Source organism: Lampetra fluviatilis, chromosome 10, assembly GCF_964198595.1.
Source record: "Lampetra fluviatilis chromosome 10, kcLamFluv1.1, whole genome shotgun sequence".
In the NCBI taxonomy this organism is placed as follows: domain Eukaryota; kingdom Metazoa; phylum Chordata; class Hyperoartia; order Petromyzontiformes; family Petromyzontidae; genus Lampetra; species Lampetra fluviatilis.
Genome location: NC_136284.1, coordinates 15,633,954 through 15,658,326, shown reverse-complemented (window position 1 = coordinate 15,658,326; position 24,373 = coordinate 15,633,954). Strand labels below are relative to the sequence as shown.

The 24,373-nt window shown below is 49.5% G+C and overlaps 1 protein-coding gene across 1 annotated transcript; it reads left to right on the top strand.

Annotated features, from left to right (window-relative positions):
* Positions 1-1,193: 1,193 nt before the first annotated feature.
* LOC144934627 (P2X purinoceptor 5-like) lies at positions 1,194-21,892 on the top strand. Its single transcript, XM_078860641.1, has 11 exons — positions 1,194-1,507; positions 8,127-8,805; positions 12,156-12,227; positions 13,413-13,488; positions 14,798-14,900; positions 15,226-15,306; positions 16,755-16,905; positions 17,508-17,638; positions 18,073-18,163; positions 19,298-19,363; positions 21,725-21,892. Exons 1-11 carry the CDS (start codon positions 1,365-1,367, stop codon positions 21,890-21,892), a joined length of 1,761 nt encoding a protein of 586 aa, XP_078716767.1. The 5' UTR covers positions 1,194-1,364.
* The last annotated feature ends 2,481 nt before the right edge of the window (positions 21,893-24,373 follow it).

Here is a 24,373-nt window from a genome sequence, read left to right as displayed (position 1 = left end):
GAAGGTGGCCGTTCTCGTCCATAGATCCTGGCTGCAGCGCAAGAAACGTGCTGGGATCGAATCCGAATTCTCACCGCACGGATTCTCGGTGATGGCGAGTTGATGGTCTCGGTGACGAGCGACCGCCCAACGCCTCCGCCGTGCACGGACGTTCTCGTGTTCCACTCAAGTCGACTTACTCGAGCCACTCGAGGAATGGACGATGTGGGCTGTGGATTCGTCCGCGTTCCAGGGCACTCAGTCGGCGCCGTTGAGGAGCTGGATTTGAATCCGGGTCTGAGCCGTCCGTGGTTGAACCGCGGGAGTTGACGGCCGCAGCCCGCTCGGGTCGCCCCGTTCGTGCACGCGCGGCCCCCTGGCGAACCCACTGCTGGATGAATGCGTCCATCGTCGCAATGATTTGACCAAATTTCACCACGCTGGTCAATATGGATTGGTGAAGGAGGGAGCGTCAACAGTGCAGTACAATGGATTGTTATCTCATTTTACGTTGACACGGAGAGAGCCTTAACTCCAGGCGCTTTACATGAATGAGAGTGATTTAGATAGTGTTGGTGTACGGTGCTTTTTCTGCAATATTTTGTTGTCTTTTCTGTTTGCACATAGTCACTTTAAGATGTTTTCTTGTTCATGTTTTTGTTTTTTGTTTGTTGCGGTTGCACCTGATTCAAGAGCCGAATGGCTCACAGGGCTACACCTAATAAATGACCTTGAACTTGAGCAACGGCGCGCAATGGCCGAGAAATCGAGTGACCATCAGAGAAGGCACGTGGGGGTTGTGCCATCAGAGGCGAGAGTTTCCCGTGCTCTGGTTTGCTCCCACCATTGTGACCGAAAAGACGGCTGGGCCAGTGCGTGTAGTACGCAGGGCTACGTGGGGAGCGGTGGCGCAGTGGTTAGCGCACCGCGCCACGAACACGGCCACCCGAGTTCACGGCCAACGCCAGTGACGAAAATTTGAATCGGTCCTGGGCCTCCCCGAAGTCGACTCAGTCTCAAATAAGTACTGTACCTGCTTCGATGTGTAAACATCGCCACTAGGGAGACAAAGACGGCCGGGCTTGGTGCTTGCCAAAACCCCCCTCGTGCACCGTGCCGGCCTTCATAGGTGCTCACTTAGAGCACTTGACCCAACATTTTGTGGAGGCCATACGGGATATCTTTGTCTTTGCCTTAGCAGGGAGCATCTCTGCCGCAGCAGCGAGGAGGAGGGAGGAGTTGAGGCTCGAGCAAAGCGCAGCGCAATAACGCAGCCGCAACATCACCACCATCACCACCACCATCACCACCATCACCACCATCACCACCACCATCTCTGTGTCTCTCTCTGTCTCTCACGGCGTGCGCGGTTCGGGCCGTGCAGCATGGAGGAGCACGCGTGGACGGCCAGGAGCCTCCTCTGCAGCTTCTTCGACTACAAGACGGAGAAGCTCGTGATCGCGCACAACCGCGCCGTGGGCGTGCTGCTCCGGGCCATACAGCTCGCGGTTCTCGCCTACCTCATTGGGTGAGGAGGCGCGCCATGGCAGATCCAGAAAGACGAGAAACCGAGCTGCGCGCCGCAGCCAGCAATGGAAGGGCGGCCCGCGCGTGGCGTGCGCCGGGCGTGGTGCGGCGAGCAGCTGCGTTGTCGAGTAGAACCCCCCCCACCCCACCCCAATATCCCCCGGGGCAGGATTAGCAGGCCACGCATCGCGTGCAAGAGCCGCCGCCGCCGCAGCCGCTGCTGCTGCTGCTGTAGCGGCTCGCTGGCTCGCTGGCGCTGCGCAGGCACGAGGACCTGCACAGCGTCAGTGACGCGCTGCGCGCCGAGGTGTCGTAGCCGTCCATGCTGCGCGGCGAGCCACGGAATCTTGACTCGAAGCTTTCGTGACTGCAGGAATTCGTATTCTTTAGGTCTTTCGGTAAAGTCACGTAGGTAGGTTCAAAGAAAATAAGATTTTTTTTTACAAAAAACTACGTTTCATCCTCCTCGTGGTGACGAAACGTCGTCGTTTTGTGTTAATTTTTGGACGTGACTTTACCGAAAAACCAAAAGAATATCAGCCATGAAATGTCTTCAACGATTTTCAAATGTATTCAGGTGAATCTGGCGATAGTCTCAAACGTATTCTTGGTTCTTTCGGTAAAGTCACGTAGAAGGGAAGTAATAAAATAATAAAAATAAAACATAATAAAACAATTCTCACGACGTTTCGGCCACAACGCAAGTAGCCGTCCTCAGGCGAAGAATGAAACACCACCAAGCTTGGAGCGTATATTTAAGCTGGGTTAGAGGGGGGGAGGTGGGAAGAAGAGCGCCTAGACAAAATAATTTGCATATCAAGAGGAATTCAGCATATGGAAAATGCGTAGGAGGTGGGCGGGGGGGGGTTCCAAATCAATACTATGCCCGTGCATTATGCAGGATTAGCAGCATCAAAGGGGGGGGGAGGGGAGTTTAACAAAGGAAAGGAATGTTAATAGTATGTAGCTGCAGTTACTAAACAACCACGTAAAAAACTAAAGTAAAAACTGCATAACAAACTAAAGTATAAACTACATAGCATCATCAGTGTACTTACTATACTCTACAATAAGCTGAGTTACTAACAGTAAGTAATACATACAAAATTCTACGTTGTAAAAAATTATATAATATGCTTCCATCTAAACTTTATTCTCTTACATCACACGCGTCTATACCGTACTATATACTGCCATAGACAAACCCAACATTAAATTACATACTGTATTGCTATAAACCACCCTATACCTTATACATTTTAATATAACACTATGTATTATTCTACCCACCCTAATGTGTATCGAAATGGTTTATTACGTCCTTCCAGTGATTGCTAAGCCAGAATCCATCTTCTCGGTTAAAATTGTCTCTGTGTTTGTATATGTGGATCGCCTCATGAACGAATCTCTCATGACAGCCAGATGGCTTGCAGAGAACCTCTGTCTTGGAGAAGTCAATGTCATGTGAGCCCACTGAGTTGTAACAGTGATCTGCCACGGCTGAGGTGTTTGTCCTACCGTGTTTCAGGTCAGCTTTATGTTCACGGATGCGGTCCGAGACATGTCGTTTGGTTTCCCCAATGTAACTGCTACCACAGAGGCAACTTAGTTTGTAGGCACCAGGGTACTGTATGTCTGGAACCACATCTTTTACAGACGGTACCAGATCGCGGATTTTATGTACTGTGTTGAATCGGACCTGGATCTTGTGTTTAATCAGGATTTTGGAGATCTTTTTTGTGACCCCAGCAATGTAGGGTAAGGTGATGGTCTTGAAAGGCTCCTCAACAGGATCCTTCTTGATGGTTGGAGTGATGGCTTTGCGGATTGTGTAGTCGGAGTAACCATTAGCCTTAAGAGCTTGGCGTACGTGTTTGAGTTCACTGGAAATGTGTTCCTGGTCGGAGATGCATTGGGCTCTATGATATAGAGTCTTGATGAGGGAATTCTTCTGGGATGGATGGTGGTGGGAATCTGGTTTTAGATAAGCAACCGGATTCCCACCACCATCCATCCCAGAAGAATTCCCTCATCAAGACTCTATATCATAGAGCCCAATGCATCTCCGACCAGGAACACATTTCCAGTGAACTCAAACACGTACGCCAAGCTCTTAAGGCTAATGGTTACTCCGACTACATAATCCGCAAAGCCATCACTCCAACCATCAAGAAGGATCCTGTTGAGGAGCCTTTCAAGACCATCACCTTACCCTACATTGCTGGGGTCACAAAAAAGATCTCCAAAATCCTGATTAAACACAAGATCCAGGTCCGATTCAACACAGTACATAAAATCCGCGATCTGGTACCGTCTGTAAAAGATGTGGTTCCAGACATACAGTACCCTGGTGTCTACAAACTAAGTTGCCTCTGTGGTAGCAGTTACATTTGGGAAACCAAACGACATGTCTCGGACCGCATCCGTGAACATAAAGCTGACCTGAAACACGGTAGGACAAACACCTCAGCCGTGGCAGATCACTGTTACAACTCAGTGGGCTCACATGACATTGACTTCTCCAAGACAGAGGTTCTCTGCAAGCCATTTGGCTATCATGAGAGATTCGTTCATGAGGCGATCCACATATACAAACACAGAGACAATTTTAACCGAGAAGATGGATTCTGGCTTAGCAATCACTGGAAGGACGTAATAAACCATTTCGATACACATTAGGGTGGGTAGAATAATACATAGTGTTATATTAAAATGTATAAGGTATAGGGTGGTTTATAGCAATACAGTATGTAATTTAATGTTGGGTTTGTCTATGGCAGTATATAGTACGGTATAGACGCGTGTGATGTAAGAGAATAAAGTTTAGATGGAAGCATATTATATAATTTTTTACAACGTAGAATTTTGTATGTATTACTTACTGTTAGTAACTCAGCTTATTGTAGAGTATAGTAAGTACACTGATGATGCTATGTAGTTTATACTTTAGTTTGTTATGCAGTTTTTACTTTAGTTTTTTACGTGGTTGTTTAGTAACTGCAGCTACATACTATTAACATTCCTTTCCTTTGTTAAACTCCCCTCCCCCCCCCTTTGATGCTGCTAATCCTGCATAATGCACGGGCATAGTATTGATTTGGAACCCCCGCCGCCCACCTACGCATTTTCCATATGCTGAATTCCTCTTGATATGCAAATTATTTTGTCTAGGCGCTCTTCTTCCCACCTCCCCCCCTCTAACCCAGCTTAAATATACGCTCCAAGCTTGGTGGTGTTTCATTCTTCGCCTGAGGACGGCTACTTGCGTTGTGGCCGAAACGTCGTGAGAATTGTTTTATTATGTTTTATTTTTATTATTTTATTACTTCCCTTCTACGTGACTTTACCGAAAGAACCAAGAAGATGAATCCCTGCAGTCACGAAAGCTTTAAATCGAAATTTAGTCTCAAACGTGTCACCCAGGTGAAAACACCTTCTTGTGTGCTGTCCGTGCAAGTGGCCATACCATAATGACGTCACACTACTGACGTCACACTACTGACGTCACACTACAGATGTCACACTACTGACGTCACAATACTGACGTCACAATACTGACGTCACACCACAGACTTCACACTACTGACGTCACAATGCAATACTGACGTCACAATACAATAGCACTGCAACTAAAGTGAAGCCGCTTCAGCACAAGAGATATTTAATCTCCGTCAGGGGAGTTTACTGCAATGCCACAACGAAACTCGGCTTCGTGAGCCGCCTTCCTCAGCAACAGCAGCGCCGATGCCGTCCGCGGCTTCACCGACCTGCGACTATCCTGGTGAGTCACGGGACAGCCGCGAATCCACACGGATTTTTGCGTTTAAATGAAGAGCGCCGATTGAGCAAACAAAGGGGAGCTGAAGCCTCCACCGCGACCGCACGGCGGCAAAGTGGCACCCTCGTGTTGAAACCTGCAATTGTTGACAGAATGGCAAATCTGTGATTGTTATTAATTGCGGAGCCGCCTTTTCATGTGATGCTATTACAGCAACCGCCTTGTGGAAGGCGGTGCGCCTTCAGTTGTGACACCTATCGCACTCAACACATCCGTCGCGTGAACACTGCATTATATATATCCCTGCAGCTTAGTCCAGGCACAAGGCTTAAACCAATTTGTTTTCGTGTTGCAACACCACGTGGCTCGAAGGCAAAGTTGTTTTTTGTACGAATTTTCCACGTGTAGTTTCAGGAGCTTACAGTGGATATGATGCGTGGATAAGCACACACTCTGCCGTGTCGCAACGCAGAGGCAGAGACACACACACACACCACCCATTGGCGCGGGGTGGCCGTGCGTGCCGATTGTTGTGACAACTCGAGCCAAGTTGGCCGCGTGTGGCCCCAATAACCCGAATCTGTTCATCGTCGGATTGACACTTCGCGTGCCAGTAACGAACAGCAAACACAAATAATAAACAACAATACGTCAGAGTCGTCGTACGTGGCTGGGTTGCTTGGAGGCTGATGCTCGGTCAGAAGGCGGTGTGTGGATTAAATGCGCCTCTGAAGGATTGTGTTCTTGCGCGTGCCCTACGTCGTCAGCGAGGATCGATTCAACGCTCGGGCGAAGGTCTCCCCCGAGCCGGTGCCATCTCGCGATCCGGCACGCGGTGTCATCAATACTCATCATCAATACTCACTCATCAATACTCATCAATACTCTTCAATAATCCACCCACCACGTGGCTGCCACTCCATCGTGTTCTTGACGGCCGCCGTGCGTCTCGCGCCGTCTCGGCGTGTTTCTCCGTCTCTCGGTGCAACTCCGAGCACGAGTCTCTCTCGCCACGGCTATTTGTGCACCGTTCATAGGTTAGGAATTTATTTTCATTAACCACATCGGTAATAGCAGGTGGTACCCACTCATTCGACTCTTTTTCTTCTTTGTACGCATTGCTTTGTTACCTTTCCTTGATCAAGTTAATCTCTACAAAACCACTCCATCCTCCTCCTCCTCCAGTCTGCCCCCTTAGTTCGTAATTTCTGATTCCGGTCGGCCTTCAACGATGGCACGGCGCGCACCTTCCGCTGTTTCCCAGTTGTGCCGCTCACACAGAGATCTCGAGTTCCTTGGCGCTGCGTGCGACTTGGCCTCAGGCCGGGTCACCTGGTCGCTTGTTGGCGTGTTTTCTTGGGTATTGATGTCATCATCTTGCCAGTGTGGCTGTTACGTTTTTTTGTAAACGGGTTATTATTTACGTGCTCGTTTGTGACCTCGGCCTTGGTTTGTTGAGAACTCCGGCGGCCCGTATCAACTTTTGCTTCACTTGAGTGCCGTTTCATAGTAAAGAGCGACACGTCAACGCTGCTGCTGTGTGAAGAGCGCCTTGGAAGAATCACAAAGCAGGGAACGATTCAAACTGCCTGACCGAGTGTGGCCGCTCTCGGGGCACCGAGAGCCGTGACCTCTCTGCGTGATGCAGCTGCCATCGCCCCCGACATGTCACTTGGTATCATCTACACGCTGGACAGCTTTGCTTTGAAGGCGTCCTCACCCTGGTTGTTGGTGTTGTTGTTGTTGTTGGAGAAGAATGCGTTCGAGTGGCGGGCGGGGGGGTAAAGAAGCGATGCCGCAGATTGCTCGGCAAACTCCGAGTGTAGAGTATAAACAGGCAGCACCAGTCGCCGTGGGGACGCAGGAGCCGAGGAGGCGTCACTGTGCGCCACGCCGCCTTGTTTGACAAGTTTACTAATCGTACAACAAAGGGGATTTTTCAGTTTCAAAAAAAAAATCAAAGTTTCAAACCCTCACTGGGTAGCGAACCGGGACTGCTGCTCGCGTTCCAAGCATCCCCGTCCCTCCCCCTCCCTCCCTCCCTGCCTCCCTCCCTCCCTCCCTCTCTCTCGTGCCGTCGCCTCTCGCCGGCAGCGCGCCTCGACTCGCGCGCTGCGCTTACAACTCCACGTGTCGACCTGCAGAGACCATCCACACGTCCAGAGGCTGCTCTGCCCACTGTCCACCAAGACAAAGATCCCCCGCATAGCCTCAACGGACTGTTGGGACAAGTGCTGTTAGCAGGTAGCACCTATGAAACCCGCCACGGCACACGAGGGGATCGGTGGCGAGTACCACGCCCGGCCGCCTTTGTCTCCCCAGTGGCGATGTTTACACACCGCACCAGGTACTCATTTGAGGTTGAGTCGACCTAAGAGAGGCCCAGGACCGATTCATCGCCCGTGGCCTCCGGTTGCACACTCGTCCCCTGCTCTCGCCCAACACTGAGTGAGGTCTCTGTGGAGGCTCTCCACCGTCGTCACCGCGAGCGCATGTCGCATCACATCAGCTCCCTTGATGGATTTCGACGTTTTTGAGATTAACTCGTTAGCCAAGTGCCGTTCGCGTCGTGCGATATACGATTGAGTTCGCTGTCATATTGTACGTTGTAGGGCGTTCTAGCCCTGGGTAATACAATGAACACAGTACAGTAGAGGCTAACTCAATCGTGGATATGTGGGATGATGGAATACTATTCTTGTGATCTCGAGCTTGCTCCGGGAGTAATCGCAGCCCTGCGATGTTTTGTTTGAATTTACCGCAACACGATTTCACTCCAGCTGACGTCCTCTGCCCGCTTCTGTGCCCACCCCCGCGCGCTGTCCGTCCCCCGCCTCCCAAGTTGGGTGTTCGTGACCAAGAAAGCGTATCAGGAGACCGATACCGGCATCGAGAGCTCCGTTATCACCAAGGTGAAAGGAGCCGCCGCCCTGCTGGGTGGCGACGTCGCTGCGGCGCGGCCGTCACCGGCGCGCCCCCCACGACTCCACGCGCGCCCCGACTCCAGTGTCCCCCGCGGGCCGGGGGCCGGGCGGCCAGAGCCCGACACGGCACGGCCAACTCAAGCGCCCCGACCGCGAGCCGCGGAGGGCAACTCCGACGCAACAGAGCAGCAGCTGCAGCAGCAGCAGCTGCAGCAGCAGCAGCAGCAGCAGCCAGATAGGCGGTTCCTGCCAGAGGAACTTTTGAAAATCCGCCAACAGTCGGAGACTCAAGGGAAGGGAGCTGAGCCGGACTCCGCATCTCTGCGACCTGCTTCACGGGGCAATGCGCCGCTCCGAGCGGGTGCAGAAATGAAAGAGTCAAAGGTGAAATTCCGAGATCGGCAAACCGATGCCCGTCGTCTTGAGTCCAAGGAGGGGAAGTTAACGCAAGGCTCAGATGCCGCGTCGCCTGGCGAGTTGGTGTCTGAGCTTCAGCCCGACATGACACGAGACCAACCCAGCGTCCCACTTACAAGTGATGCATTACACGGAGATGCGCATGTTTGGGATGCCGCTGACTATGTCATACCTCCACAGGTAATGGGTAATTTATTTACATATTTTACAGCCCTTTGCCAATCTACTGCTGGATGAAGGCATCCGCACACCATTTCGGTGATGGGAATCCTGTTGGCCATACTTCACCACGTTGGTCATTGTGGTTGAGGAAGGGTGGACACGTGACTGGCGCGGTCATTCGCAGCCGATGTCAGTCATGGCTGGGTATCGAACTTAGGTCACTGGGTCCGCAGCGAGCTGTGTGAACCACTGCGCCAGGCTAATGTATCCTCAACTAAAAGAGGTGAGAGCGTTTGTTTATTGATTGGGGACACTCTATACCGGGAACAGTTTCAAAATAAATATCACCATTGGATACCCGGCCCCAGTGAGCCGAGCGTATGGTTTGTGGCAACAATAATCTCGCAGCTGTTCCGGGCAGAGTGTCGCTATCACCTGAGCCCTTTTATTGCGTCAGCCTATCTCCATGGGACAAGCAGAGCAAACGCCGAAGTCCACGATGATATTTGCGGAGCAGATGAGGATGCCAGATTCCGCGTGTGGCTCACGGCACATCCCTCCCGCACGCCTCCTTCTATGTGGTGCAGCGTCTCTTGTTCAACGTGGTGACTCCATTGCTTCTGTTTCACAGCGCAGTTACACACTGCACTCACGTGTATGTGTTCGTCATTAACGCAGTACATACAGCCGAGTATCGGTGAACAAAATGTACACCGACCAAAGCGGCTTTGTGTTCGTCACGTTCTAAACAAGTTCACCCAGTGTTGTATGGCTGGAGCAGTGGCTCAACGGTAAAGCACACGGCCCTATGAGATCCGGCAACCTGAGTTTGATTCCAACTTTCCCAGTCACGGCCGAGATCAGCGGAGTGATGTCTTAACCGGTCCCGAGCGCTCCTGCTTCATGAATCCGCACTGCTGACCAGCGCAGCGAAGTTTGGCCAAACATCGCCTGACGTGGTTGCTGGCTGCCTTCAGCCAGCAGTGGATTGTCAAAGCTACGGCCATTGCTATCTCTAAATACTGTATGATCATTGCTATCTCCAAATATTACATGATCATTGCTATCTCCAAATAGTGTTTGATCATTGCTATCTCTAAATACTGTATGACCATTGCTATCTCCAAATATTACATGATCATTGCTATCTCCAAATAGTGTTTGATCATTGCTATCTCTAAATACTGTATGACCATTGCTATCTCTAAATATAGTTTCAGCCCATGCTAAATGGAGCAAAAATGACTTGTTAGCAACATTATCGCAGGAAACGTTGTCAATTTAACCTCGCAGTTCATTGAATAAATAACCGCAATAGACATTAACACGCATTTAGGCATGTGGTTAGCACACAAAACATTGCTATACAAAATTGTGACCTGAAATACAGGGAATATTCTAATTGCTATGGCGAGGAGTTAATTGAATCAATGTGTAGAATTAAAAGGTGATGAATTTAAGAAAAGAAAAGTAGGTAGGCTGAGAATGCATCTCGTGTCCTAGCGTAGGGCAGAGGCAAAGGCGCAGGCCTGCAATCCCCTGCTCACGCCACTGCTGGCGGAATGCTCTCTACTAGAGGGAGCTCTGGAGGACCCTTATAGAGAGTATTTGGCCTACTCTTCCACGCTGGTGGGAGGACCCACTCTGTACCTCACCACACGGTGCCGACTGATCCATTTACACCGCTCACCACCCCTCCTGCCTCATCTGCTCGCAACTTTGCTGTCATCTTCAACTCCTCCTTCTCCCTCCGTGCCACCACCACCACCACCCGCACTTGCCGCTTTCAGCCCCTGTACAGAATTCAACATTCAATACTCGTCCCGCTGCGAAACTCACTCCCTCGTCTTTACTCAGCTCCTCTCTTCTCCGCCGACGCCTTCCCTCCTCTCCGACAACACTCGCAATACCTCAGCCCGGATCCTTGTGAACGTTCCCCACAATTCCCACATTTCTGCTCATATTTCCCAACCGCCACTGGCTCGCTATCTTAGTCGCTGTTTACATCACTCACTCTGTTGTCTATATATATTCCTCCGCAGGCTTGCCCCACCTTTTCCTCGCTTCTCTCGTCTCTCACTACAGTAAAGTGTCCCATCCTCTCTCACTACAGTAAAGTGTCCCATCCTCTACGCTCGCAGTCTCCGCTGCCCCTCTCTGTGCCTCCTTCGCCCTGCGGCGCCCAGTCGCTCTTTCTCTCACTCTCCTGCTCCCTTCTCGCTCCCCTCCACTGGAACAAACTCCCACTACAGCACACAGAGCAATAACAACAACAACAACAGCCTGAAACAGAACCTCCATCTCTTCTACCCTCGCCCATCATCCTACGACTGCTACTCCCTACCCATCACTACCCCAACCCCTATCACTACCCCAACCCCTATCACTACCCCAACCCCTATCACTACCCCAACCCCTATCACTACCCCAACCCCCATCACTACCCCAACCCCTATCACTACCCCAACCCCCATCACTACCCCAACCCCTATCACTACCCCAACCCCTATCACTACCCCAACCCCTATCACTACATCTACCCCTATCACTAACTGTATCTCAACCCCACCTTAACCTCTCTCGCCTGTTCTCCTGTCACCATAACTACAACACCACCTTGAATAACAATCCCACTCTTTATCTGAACCACTTTCATCGTATGTACAATTTTAGAACTGTTATAGATTAAGATAAAACGCTTTCCCATTGTTTCAACCGCCGTGCCTTGAGATTGAACCGGCGCCCTCTGATTGGTGGGCGACCACGTTGCTTTGACGTCACAACTGGACTGCACCACCCCACGGGGTGTTTGCCTTAAGTGACGGCCACTGGTGGGCAAGGGCGGTATTGCACCTGCGTGGGGCGGTGCGCAAGGGACCATTGTCTTCTTGTGTTCTCAATTGTCTTCATGTGTTCTCCATTGTCTTCTTGTGTGTTCAATTGCCGATTCATAACTGTAGTGGAAACATATCTGAAACAAATATGCACCGTACTAATAAGCGGCTATTCTCACATGGAAACAAAAGTTGCATGATAAATGCAATTTTGATTTAAACTTTCGTGACTGCAGGGATTCATATTCTTGGTTCTTTCGGTAAAGTCACGCAGATGGGAGATAATCAAATTATGTAAATATCGTGAGAATTGTTATTGTTTTATATTTATATTATTTTATTATCTCCCTTCTACCAAGAAGATCAATGCAATGTTGACAGAGAGTATTGACTGGACGACCAGGCCTCGGCCACTGATGTCCTGCAGTCCACGGGCTACGGGCAGTGTGATTTGTGCACGTGGATGGGGTTGGGGATGGGGCGTGCATGTTTTACTGCACCCGAGTGATTAACTGCGTGCGCTCTGTGTCCTAGGGAGAAAATGTGTTCTTTGTTGTCACGAACATGATTGCAACCCCTGGACAGTGTCAAGGCGTCTGTCCCGAGGTAACCCGTACGCCACCATCACGGGGCCCAGCGGGCGTGCACCACGGACAGAACTCGCACGGTGACACCGTAATTTCATTTTCACTTCAAAACACACACACGTTCCTGGAACTAACAATTATACGTCGTTTGGTACATGGTTAAATGTCGTGTTAATGGCATAACGTGATGCATTTCACATGTATTCATAGTATTTATAACCAGCGGAGAGGCCGCTGAGATCCAGCGTCTCTGTGTAGAAGGACCATTGCCTGAAACGTCGCCTGTTTTGTATATTTCTTGTTAAGGCCACAGTGTAATCTGATGAATGTGTCCAGGTAATAGTTGTACGAGTTACTACGTATTTATGTTGGACTTCTTTCGCACCGTACGTAGCCAACCGTGGAAATCGGAGGTGTCGCTATGGTAACATTTTTTTTTAATCAATCATATAGAGAGACGAGCAAATAAAGGAGAGAAGTCATTAGCGCTGTACATACAGCTCCCGTTGTGCTTGGGGTTGTTTGCTCTGTAGCGGTGTCGAGTGACCAGGTCGAGCTGGGGTTGATTCCGCGACCACGAGTGTTGTCGCCTGACCTCTGACCCCTCCGGGGTGCTGTGCTCGCCAGACCCTGCACTGTGTCGCAAAACGTTTGAAGAATGGGAAAGGCTAAATAAAGAACGCGTGATTCAGCACGTGCTGCGCCCATCCCACTCGACTTCAATACGGGATGAGTGTTCACGATCAATGCCATTTGTGATCGCACGTACAAGGGCTATTTTGTCTCTCAGTTCATTATACAGTCAAATACATTTTCACAAACATAACTAATGCATAGAATGAGAGTATTATAATTAATCACGTATATATTGTGTACTATATATGTGTGTGTGTGCTTCAGCGGGGAACGGCGGTGTCGTGTTTAGCGAGATCTGTCACGAGCCCGTGGGATTTTTGCTCACGGCCACCAACACCAGTGGCGATTATCTGAACCGGTCCTGGGCCTCCCCTCGGTCGACTCAGCCTCAATTGACTACCTGGTGCCTTGTGTAAACATCGTCACTGGGGAGACAAGGGCGTCCGGGCGTGGTGCTAGCCACCTATCCCTTGTGTACCGTGCAGGCCTTCACAGGTACTCGCTCACAGCACTTGCCACAAAGTCTGTTCAGGCTACACGGGTGATCTTTGTCTTTGCGTGAGTGTAGAATCCTGACATTCCTGGAGCGCATTGCTCCAATGACAGCGACTGCCCTTCTGGGGAACCGATGGCTACTGGCAACGGTACGAGAGTTGGAGATATCCCTCGTCGACAACTCACACCCTGGTGGGGGGTTGACTCAGCCCCCCCCCCCCCTCCAGAAGCAATAACATTAGTGCCGCTTCGGGAGGAAGCCAACAATGGTTGTCATATGGACGGACTCGACCCTGCCATGAGATTGTGTAATTGTAATCACTGTCTCAGGGCTGTGAACAGGAGATGAGCACCGCTTCAGTGAACTATTGAACGGATCTTGTTCAGGGCTAGCCTAGCCCTGATCCCAGAGAGAATAAGACCGCTCCGATTTGAACCTGATAATGTAGACAAGACTCTCTTACAATCTCACGTAGCATTGACAGATACAATGTCCACATCTGAGTGGGACCGTGTAGATAACACGACTGTTTCTTCAGCCGCTACAATGTCAGCAAAATGTAAAGTTAACCCGATTGCTAAATTCAACTTCCTGTCGAAGAAGAAGCCAGATCCACATACAGTAGGAAAAGTTCGATGTCAACAAGATTGTTATCAATAAGAGTAACAGCGCAATTTCCGACAGCCTAAAATCGGTATTAGCTAAAGGGTTGAATGTCGCAGTCACCCCTAAACACTTCTCAGTGGATGATATCATTGCCCAGGTCGACGTGGCCCTCAAAGGCTTTGGACACATCTCGGCAGACGTAGCAAGATCTGAAATCGCTGCTTTCCTCGAAAACGCTACGAAACCCGTTAGCAACATCATCAAGGACGAGCGTTTAGAACTCGCTCCTACGTCAGTAGTTCTCCTGCTGTGGTTGTTTCACCTGATGATAGTTGCTTGTGTTGCGATCGAAACGTCGTGATCTATTAATTTTCTATCTACCTGACTTTACCGAAAGAACCAAAGAGTAGAGTGTGAGGGAAATCACTCTGACCTTTGTTGTGTTGATAATTATAATTAAAATGTTTTACTTAATGCGGGCAAACTGTACATGTGAATAGACCACCGGTTCGGAATTCAGCATTTGCCATCGCACCCTTGGAGTTTACCTTGTGCTGTGTGAACGTTCCCAATGTCCCCTCTCCCCTCCCTCCCCCCTTCCCCTCCCCTCACTCCCTCCCCTACCTACCTACCTACCTCCCCTCCCTCCCCTCTCCCCGTCCCCCTCCCCTCTCCCCCTCCCTCCCCCTCCCTCCCCTTCCTTCCCCTCTCCCCTCCCCTCTCCTCCCTCCCTCCCCTACCTACCTACCTCCCCTCCCTCCCTCCCCTTCCTCCCCTCCCTCCCCCTCTCCCCGCCTCCCTCCCCCTCTCCCCCCTCCCCTGGGGGACCCCCCACCCCCCCGCCGTGCCAGGCGTGCGCACGGGCCGCTGCGTGGCGAGCGGCGAGTCGGGGCGGCGGAGCTGCGAGGTGCGCGCCTGGTGCCCCGTGGAGAGCGGAGGCGGCGTTACCCCCAGGTGGCGACCCTCCTCGCGAGCGCGCGGCCTCCCCCCCGCGGGTGTCCCCTTGTCTCCCCGGCGCTCTCTCGGGGCAACAGCGACGATCATCGTCGTCGTTGGTAAAGGCGCAGCCCTGCAATTCCTTGCTCAGGCCAGTGCTGCTGGGAAGGGCCTCCGCTCGTGGGATCTTTATAGAGCCCCCACTCCACTCTGCCTGTGCCGATCGACTGTCATCAATAGGAATCTCATCATGGACGAGTTAGCATTGACTGGCTCCGCGATTGTTGGAGTATGCAGACACGGCACGTTTATATAACACGCCTACCCGCGCGGACGTGTGCAGGCATCTCATCTTGGCTGGAGCTGAAAACTTCACAGTGTTCATCAAGAACAGCATCCACTTTCCCAAGTTCTCATTCCGCAAGTAAGGAGCGCGACTTTGTCGGACAGCAGGGTGACAACAGGGTGGCGCAGGGTGGCACAGGGTGGTGCAGGGTGGCGCAGGGTGGCACAGGGTGACACAGCAGGGTGGCGCAGGGTGGCACAGGGTGACACAGCAGGGTGGCGCAGCGCACACACTCGTGTCTCGCAGCACGAGGGGTCTGAGTCTGGGTTCTGTTCTGACACTTTTTGAAACTAAACTATTTATATTTTACCAGGTAAGTGCCCACTGAGCTACAGAGTTCTTTTTCAGAAGCGACCTGGCCGCAAATGATAGCTCAACGAAGTGGCTAATAATCATCACGTGTCGCAGACACACGCTCTGAACGCGTGATGTGGATTCTAAATGTGAAAGGAAAAACCGGAAACCCCTAAGAAAGGTCCACACGACTACGGAGAGAACATGAAAACTCCAAATACAGAGGCGTCAAGGTCGGGATCGAACCCAAGACCTCTTGTATACCAGGCGAGGTAGTTAACATCTCATAGCCACCGCGGCTCATGGAGCTTGCATGTTCTCCCCCTGTTCTGAGTGTCTCCAGTTTCCTCCCACAGCTTAAACAACAACAACAGCAGCAAAACTCCACACTCTCACTGGTATTGGCCAAATGTCCCAATGTTGAAACTTGACCAGCAACTGACTCAATTGGATTGCACAGCAGTAGCTGCATCGCCCCCTACTGTGAAAGCTTGGCAGGACCCTCCTGTAAAGAGTTGAGACTGAGCGAAGCTTTCCTGGGCGAACGAGCGCTATAGTAACGAAATCATAATTAGTGTGTGAGTGTTATGTTCTCTAAGCAGTGGGGAGCGGTGGTGAAACGGTTAGCGCTACGCTGCGCTACAACCCGAGTTCGATTCCCACTCACGGCCAACATCAGTGACGATTATCTGAACCGGTCCTGGGCCTCCCCTAGGTCGACTCAGCCTCAAATGAGAACCTGGTGCGGTGTGTAAACATTGCCACTGGGGAGACAAAGGTGGCCGGGCGTGGTGTTGGCCACCCACCCACTCGTGTGTCGTTCCGGCATTCATAGGTGCTCGCTAACAGCACTTGCCCCAACAGTCTGATGAAGGCTGTACGGGGGATCTTTGCCTTTGTCTAAGCAGAGCATATACAGGGTGCTTAAAACATGTTAACACTTATACGGGACTATCGTTTTTAATGGAAAAATAACGGATAATTCACCCTAACATGATAACCAATGTACTGTTCAGAGCTTCAAAAAGTCAAAGAGTCTCCACGTGTTCGCCATCGTTGTCAACGCGTGCCTGGTATCTTCTCCCGGTGGTCTCCAGAGCCCGGATGCAGCAGACTTCTTGTAGTGTCGTTGCAAATTCTCAGAAGTGCTAAAACAAACGTTTCGAAGCAGCCTGTCTATCTTTCCTTGCACGTGAATGGGACTCAAGCGAGCCGTGTGCGCGCGCTTGCAGGCACAACGTGCTCGAGGGCGACGGCGGCGACGGTGACGCGCTGAAGCGGTGCCGCTACGACGCCGCCAGCGCCCCGGACTGCCCCGTCTTCCGCCTGGGGGACCTGGTCACGAGCGCCGGGGTAACGCGCTTTGACGCCATCGCCGTCAAGGTCGGTGACGTCGTAGTCGTCGTCGTGGTCGTTGTTGTTGTTGTCGTCTTCGTATTTGTTGAACTTCTTTTGCACCGTATGTTGGAGAAGTCTCTTCTGAACGCACGGCGATCGACTAGTGCGTGCATCAGCCCTGCGAGTGCGTCCAGACGTGCGGAACGGGAGGCACTAAGCGAGGTGCTCTCTCATGAATTCTACTGCACAGTGTTCTACATTTGTGTTGCTATTAGAGAAAACCGGCAAAATGAATCAATCGCCGCCTAAAACTTGGAGATACGAACCTGAGCAAACATCTTCTTGGCTTTTTCGGTGAAGTCACGTAGATAGAAAACTAAAATCTAAATTAAAAGCAATTGATTTTTGTTTTATATCTACGTGACTTTACCGAAAGAACCAAGAATATGAATTCCTGCAGTCACGAAAGTTTTCAGTCAAAATTTCTGAGCAGACATCGCCTTGTTCCCCGGCAGCTACCCGCCGGCTCCCACGCCGCTAATCGATCACTTCCGAGGACGCGCGCGCGCCTCGGGACAGATTGCGTCGTGCTGGTACACCTCATGCGCGCGTGGCGATCGGTGTCGCGCCGTGCGCTCTCGTGCCAGGGCGGGGTGATCGGCGTGCGCATCGGCTGGCAGTGCGACCTGGACCGCCCGCCCAGCGAGTGCGTGCCCACGTACGCCTTCTCTCGGCTCGACACGGACGCGGCGGACGTGGCGACGGGGTACAACTTCAGGTGACGGGCGAGCGAGCGGGCGGGCGGGTGGTGGCGGCCAGAATGCTGCGCTGCTCACTGAGCTGTCACCATCCCACGTTGTCTTGCGTCATCGAACTAAGGCGGTGGTCACCGCATCATCATCGCGCGGTGCTTTCAGAGGCGCTTCTGCGGCCGTCTGGAAAGTTCTTCCTTCCGATTTCTTAAGAAGTTATTTTGTATTTAGTTTGGTGTCATCCAATAATTTGAGACCAATAATACTGTCTCCATCCATGTTTGCATATTTAAAATGTTAGTTTTTATTTATAGCTCGTTTCTTTCTTAAAGTAATCTCAGTGCAACTGTTCGAACTACAATTTTAAAACATACACAGATAAATTAACAAACCTATTAATTGAATATCCTGTATCAACTGATAATGTGAATGGTTTATGATAACGTGTTGCTCTGGTCAGATTTGGAAGGTACTATCAAGTCAATGGCGTGGAGCATCGCACGTTAATGAAGGTGTACGGAATTCGATTTGATGTCATGGTGCATGGGAAGGTAATTGGGTCACACGCCACCGTCTGATACACTCCCTACGACACAGCGCATCAGGGCAGGTGTGAACACGTGCACTATTTCACAAATCTACTCTTGCACGCCCGAGGCAAGAGTGGTGGTGGTGGTGCCCATCCCTGACAAGCGGAGAGAGAGAGAGGGAGCGAGAGTCGACCGAGATGAGTGGGACGCGTCGGGAGAAGAGGGGGACACCACGCGGGGAGACGAGTGGCGATGGACGTGGAAGCACCAGCGGCAGAGACCGAGAGTCACGCGGAGGGGTTGGGGGTGGCTCCACGTGGGGGACCGGAGTGTGAACCAGAGTGTGAATCAGAGTGTGAATCAGAGTGTGAACTGGAGTGTGAACCAGAGTGTGAACCAGAGTGTGAACCAGTGTGAATCAGAGTGTGAACCAGTGTGAATCAGAGTGTGAACCGGGGTGTGAAGGTCTGTGGAGTGGACGTGGAGATGGTGGGCCAGGACAGGATTGAGTGGCAGTAAAACGATGATGCACGTTCACGTGAAATGAGAGAGAATTTTTTTTTACGGGAGTATATTTTTTCAGGATGCAGCATTATCAGTCTTCGTTTTCATATTTTTGCCAAGCGACTGGAGCATGCGACTACATATATACGTGATATAAATTTGAGTTTTATTTCAATATATACTTGTTCAGTCATGAACATGTTTAAACAACACAATATGAGTACAGGAAACCACCAGTTCAGAATAAACACAATGTCGTCATCTCAGTTGATTGACGGTGATATAAGACATTAGCAGTACCCAGTAAATATGTAAAATTTGCCAATGTTGGCATGTGCTTGGAGCCGTTAAACCACCGTTAGCCCAACATTTCCATAACAACTAGGAATGCAGTTCTTCTGAACTGGTGTTTTTCTAAGGTTGAGTAAACACAGTGCCGTCTCTGTGTGTTGTTTTGTGGCCTGCACCAATTCTTCTGTACAGATGGGCGTTTCTCATAATTTACAGATTTTAATTTTGGTAGGTGGTAATTTATCTAAATATCTTGAGCGTGAGAAATAATTATAATCTGTAAATCAGTAAAGGCCGACACCGCATGTAATTTCAAATCCATTTTTTTACATAACCACCAACTCTCGATTGCGTCACCAGGCTGGAAAATTCAACATCGCGCCCACGCTGGCCAACGTCGGCGCTGGCCTTGCTTTGCTGGGAGTGGTGAGTTCTAACACACACACACACACTAGGAGTGGTGAGTACTAACACACACACACACTGGAGTAGTGAGTTCTAACACACACACACACACACTGGAGTAGTGAGTTCTAACACACACACTGGAGTAGTGAGTACTAACACACACACACACACTGGAGTAGTGAGTTCTAACACACACACACACACACACTAGGAGTGGTGAGTACTAACACACACACACACACTAGGAGTGGTGAGTTCTAACACACACACACACACTAGGAGTGGTGAGTACTAACACACACACACACACTGGAGTGGTGAGTTCTAACACACACACACACACACACTAGGAGTGGTGAGTTCTAACACACACACACACACACTAGGAGTGGTGAGTACTAACACACACACACTGGAGTGGTGAGTTCTAACACACACACACACACACACACTAGGAGTGGTGAGTTCTAACACACACACACACACTAGGAGTGGTGAGTTCTAACACACACACACACACTGGAGTAGTGAGTTCTAACACACACACACTAGGAGTGGTGAGTACTAACACACACACACACACTAGGAGTGGTGAGTACTAACACACACACACACACTGGAGTAGTGAGTACTAACACACACACACACTAGGAGTAGTGAGTACTAACACACACACACACACACACACTAGGAGTAGTGAGTACTAACACACACACACACACTGGAGTAGTGAGTACTAACACACACACACACACTAGGAGTGGTGAGTACTAACAGACACACACACACTGGAGTAGTGAGTACTAACACACACACACACACTAGGAGTAGTGAGTACTAACACACACACACACACTGGAGTAGTGAGTACTAACACACACACACACACTAGGAGTGGTGAGTACTAACACACACACACACACTGGAGTAGTGAGTTCTAACACACACACACACTAGGAGTGGTGAGTACTAACACACACACACACACTGGAGTAGTGAGTTCTAACACACACACACACTAGGAGTGGTGAGTACTAACACACACACACTAGGAGTGGTGAGTTCTAACACACACACACTAGGAGTGGTGAGTACTAACACACACACACTAGGAGTGGTGAGTTCTAACACACACACACTAGGAGTGGTGAGTTCTAACACACACACACACACACTAGGAGTGGTGAGTACTAACACACACACACTAGGAGTGGTGAGTTCTAACACACACACACACTAGGAGTGGTGAGTTCTAACACACACACACACTAGAAGTGGTGAGTACTAACACACACACACTAGGAGTGGTGAGTACTAACACACACACTAGGAGTGGTGAGTACTAACACACACACACTAGGAGTGGTGAGTACTAACACACACACACTAGGAGTGGTGAGTACTAACACACACACACTAGGAGTGGTGAGTACTAACACACACACTAGGAGTGGTGAGTACTAACACACACACACTAGGAGTGGTGAGTACTAACACACACACACTAGGAGTGGTGAGTACTAACACACACACACTAGGAGTGGTGAGTACTAACACACACACACTAGGAGTGGTGAGTACTAACACACACACACTAGGAGTGGTGAGTACTAACACACACACACTAGGAGTGGTGAGTTCTAACACACACACACTAGGAGTGGTGAGTACTAACACACACACTAGGAGTGGTGAGTTCTAACACACACACACTAGGAGTGGTGAGTACTAACACACACACACTAGGAGTGGTGAGTTCTAACACACACACACTAGGAGTGGTGAGTACTAACACACACACTAGGAGTGGTGAGTTCTAACACACACACACTAGGAGTGGTGAGTTCTAACACACACACTAGGAGTGGTGAGTACTAACACACACACACTAGGAGTGGTGAGTACTAACACACACACACTAGGAGTGGTGAGTACTAACACACACACACACACACTAGGAGTGGTGAGTACTAACACACACACACACTAGGAGTGGTGAGTTCTAACACACACACACAACACCACCACCACCACCACGTGTCACATGCGTCAGGAGCAGCGGAGTTCGTCTCTGTGACGTCTCCTTCGCTTGTGTGGACCGGGCACAGCGCGTGGGGCTGTGGGTTGTCGTGCGCCGTCTCTTCTGGGTGACCCAGTCTCTCAGCTTCCATTTGTGCATCGAGTATCCGCATCAATGCCACGGTTTGTGCAGTGGGTGCAGCTTAGGCTGGACCACACATTTGCCGCACACCGACTGAACTCGAGATTGCATCATCATCATCTTCACCATCATCACGAGCCATGATCGCTCCACTGATGGATGGTCTCGCGTGATGCAGCACATCGTCTCGCATCCTGTGCGTTTGTCTCCAACCTCAGGGAGTCTTCCTCTGCGACCTCGTCCTGCTCTACATCAGCAAGAAGAGCCCCTTCTACCGAAAGAGGAAGTACGAAGAGGCAAGTGTGGCAGACTACGACTTTAGAGATTTTCTAAAAAGTGAAATTTTACTTATGTACATCCAGAGCATGCCGCGCAGCGAGATATAAAATATCCTGCGGCTGAACACTTGGGTAATGAGACAGGCATTGGACTGGCACCAAAACGCTGATGAAAGGCAAGACCTAAAGCCAAAATATTCAGCTAATTGCATATATATCAGAGCTTCGGGCTCAAGAATTGGGCAGACGGAAAGTGACAGTCAAAACTTGTGGAATGAACCTCATTCGCCTTGAAGATGTCTTTAATGATTGTAAATTATCGTTCGGGAAATCCGAGTGCTTCCCTCGAAACTTGCACCTCCGATGAGCACGGCCGGCTACATGCGGTGTGAAAGAAGTTCAACATCCATGCGACCTGTCCCCGCTTCTATGGAGGTACAATGTCTAAAACCCTCGCCTTAAAGGCCGCAGTGTTCAGTCTCAAGAACCAAAGCATGCCAACATCATTGACGTCTCAACCAAGGTCCTAGCTTCCAAACCTCTGCCATCCGCATAGTGCACTCCCAATTCTCGGCAGTAGAATGCTGTCCCAAATGCTATTGGGTGCAATACAGAGAAACAAATATTGGGATTCATCTTCTTGGTTCTTTCGGTAAAGTCACGTAGAAGGGAAGTAATAAAATAATAAAAATAAAACATAATAATTATTACTTCCCTTCTACGTGACTTTACCGAAAGAACCAAGAAGATGAATCCCTGCAGTCACGAAAGCTTTAAATCAAAAATATTGGGATCTTAAAAAAAAACCTGAATATCATGTTTTCTTGTATAGTTCATGTAATATCTGTCCTACAGGTGCAGACGTGAAACTGATTCGTGATGGGAGATGGAGCACGCAGCCCTACCCTGCACCGTCTCACCTGGCACGGCAGTCCACACCACATCGCATGCATTCACACCCGCCCAGGGGACGGTGCCCAGTTGAACATATTTATAGTTATTTATTACTGATACCTCAATGTATTTTCGCTGTTGCTACAATGCTCGTAAAATGCAGCAAATATTGTACGTTTAAATGGTTGCCATAATGAGAGAGTTTTGGAGTAGAATTATCAGGACTTGCGGAAACCCATCGCTGTGCCTGCCAAACGTGAACATCTGTGGCGGCTGCGTGCACAGCAGAAGCGTGCACGCCCCAGAGGCCGTGTGGCAGATTGAATGTCAAAGAATGTTTTATTGATGTGGAGACACATGATGAGAAGGGCTGATGCTTGCGATAAACATTTGAGAAGGGTGGTAAGACCGGTCGGACAATTTGACTCTTGCAACGTGAGCTTTTTCAAATGAAAACATTTGAAAAAGTAATGCATGTTCTACTGATAAAAACACATTTTCCATCGTGCCAAATCTTTTAGAAGATTCTAGAAATGAATGGTTCACTATTGTGCTGAATTTTAATGCGATTTGATGTTAGTTATATTGTACCGCAGGAAAATGTATGTGATGTATAGGGTAAAAATGTATCTAATTAATTGACCGTGCAATAAACTCGTCAGTTAATTTAGTTGAACATATTTAAAAATAATGGTAAAATACACATCCTTAAAATCATTTATAAATTGAGATCCAGTTTGTGAATGTTGCCAAAATGGTAAAAAACTAAAATATCACCTTCTAAGCTTTTTTTTCCATTATGCAACAATTGATATTGTACCATTGAGGTGTAATGATGTTAATACATTAATTAATTAAAATATTTTTAAGTTCGTATAATTGTAAAATTGGCTGTCAAGTGGGTTTGGGTCGTCGTGATCTCCAGGTGGCTGTAGCTATGAAATCCGCTCACGTGCAACTGCTGGATGGGTCGGTGCATCACGTGACCGTGATGAGAATGCGACGGCTTGGGGAGGGGTCTTCATCTAGCGGGAGATTCCATTGTGTCCGACGACGCTGCATTTTAACAGATCACTGATAGGAATATTTCACTTTACTGCAATAAACACAATCATGTGCATTTACTTGTGTTGCTATATTACCGTTCAACAAGTTTCCCTTTCTGAATGTTATACTACATGGGACCCCTGCTGACTGGTGCACAAGCAAAAATAAATCACCTTCTATTAGTTAATACATAAAATAATACTGCCTTGTTACAAAAAAGATGTACAACTCGAAATGATTGGCAATGGCCCTTGAGGGGAGAGCAACAGGGCTGATGCACTGCCATTGTGACTGCAAATCCCACTGTACATTGGTGTCAAGGTCACTTAATGTGCAGAAGTAAAATGGTATGCAAATTAAAGATAGAACACTATTTAGGTAGACATTGTCATTAACATTTCCCCCACATACTCTACACATTCAGAGAAAACAAATATACAGATCCCGTTATCTGTGGAGGTGCTTAGATGCATTTAAAAAAAACCTTAACTGCATCCCAAGGTTATAATGAGTCACTCCCTCTCCACGCTTTACTGTGTGCAACGTTCCTTGAATAATTAATGTTTCCCTTATTGGTGCCCCAACCCTCTACAGTAGCATGCACTTACAAGTGTACACACGAAGAGTGAATAACACATTCTCACATGC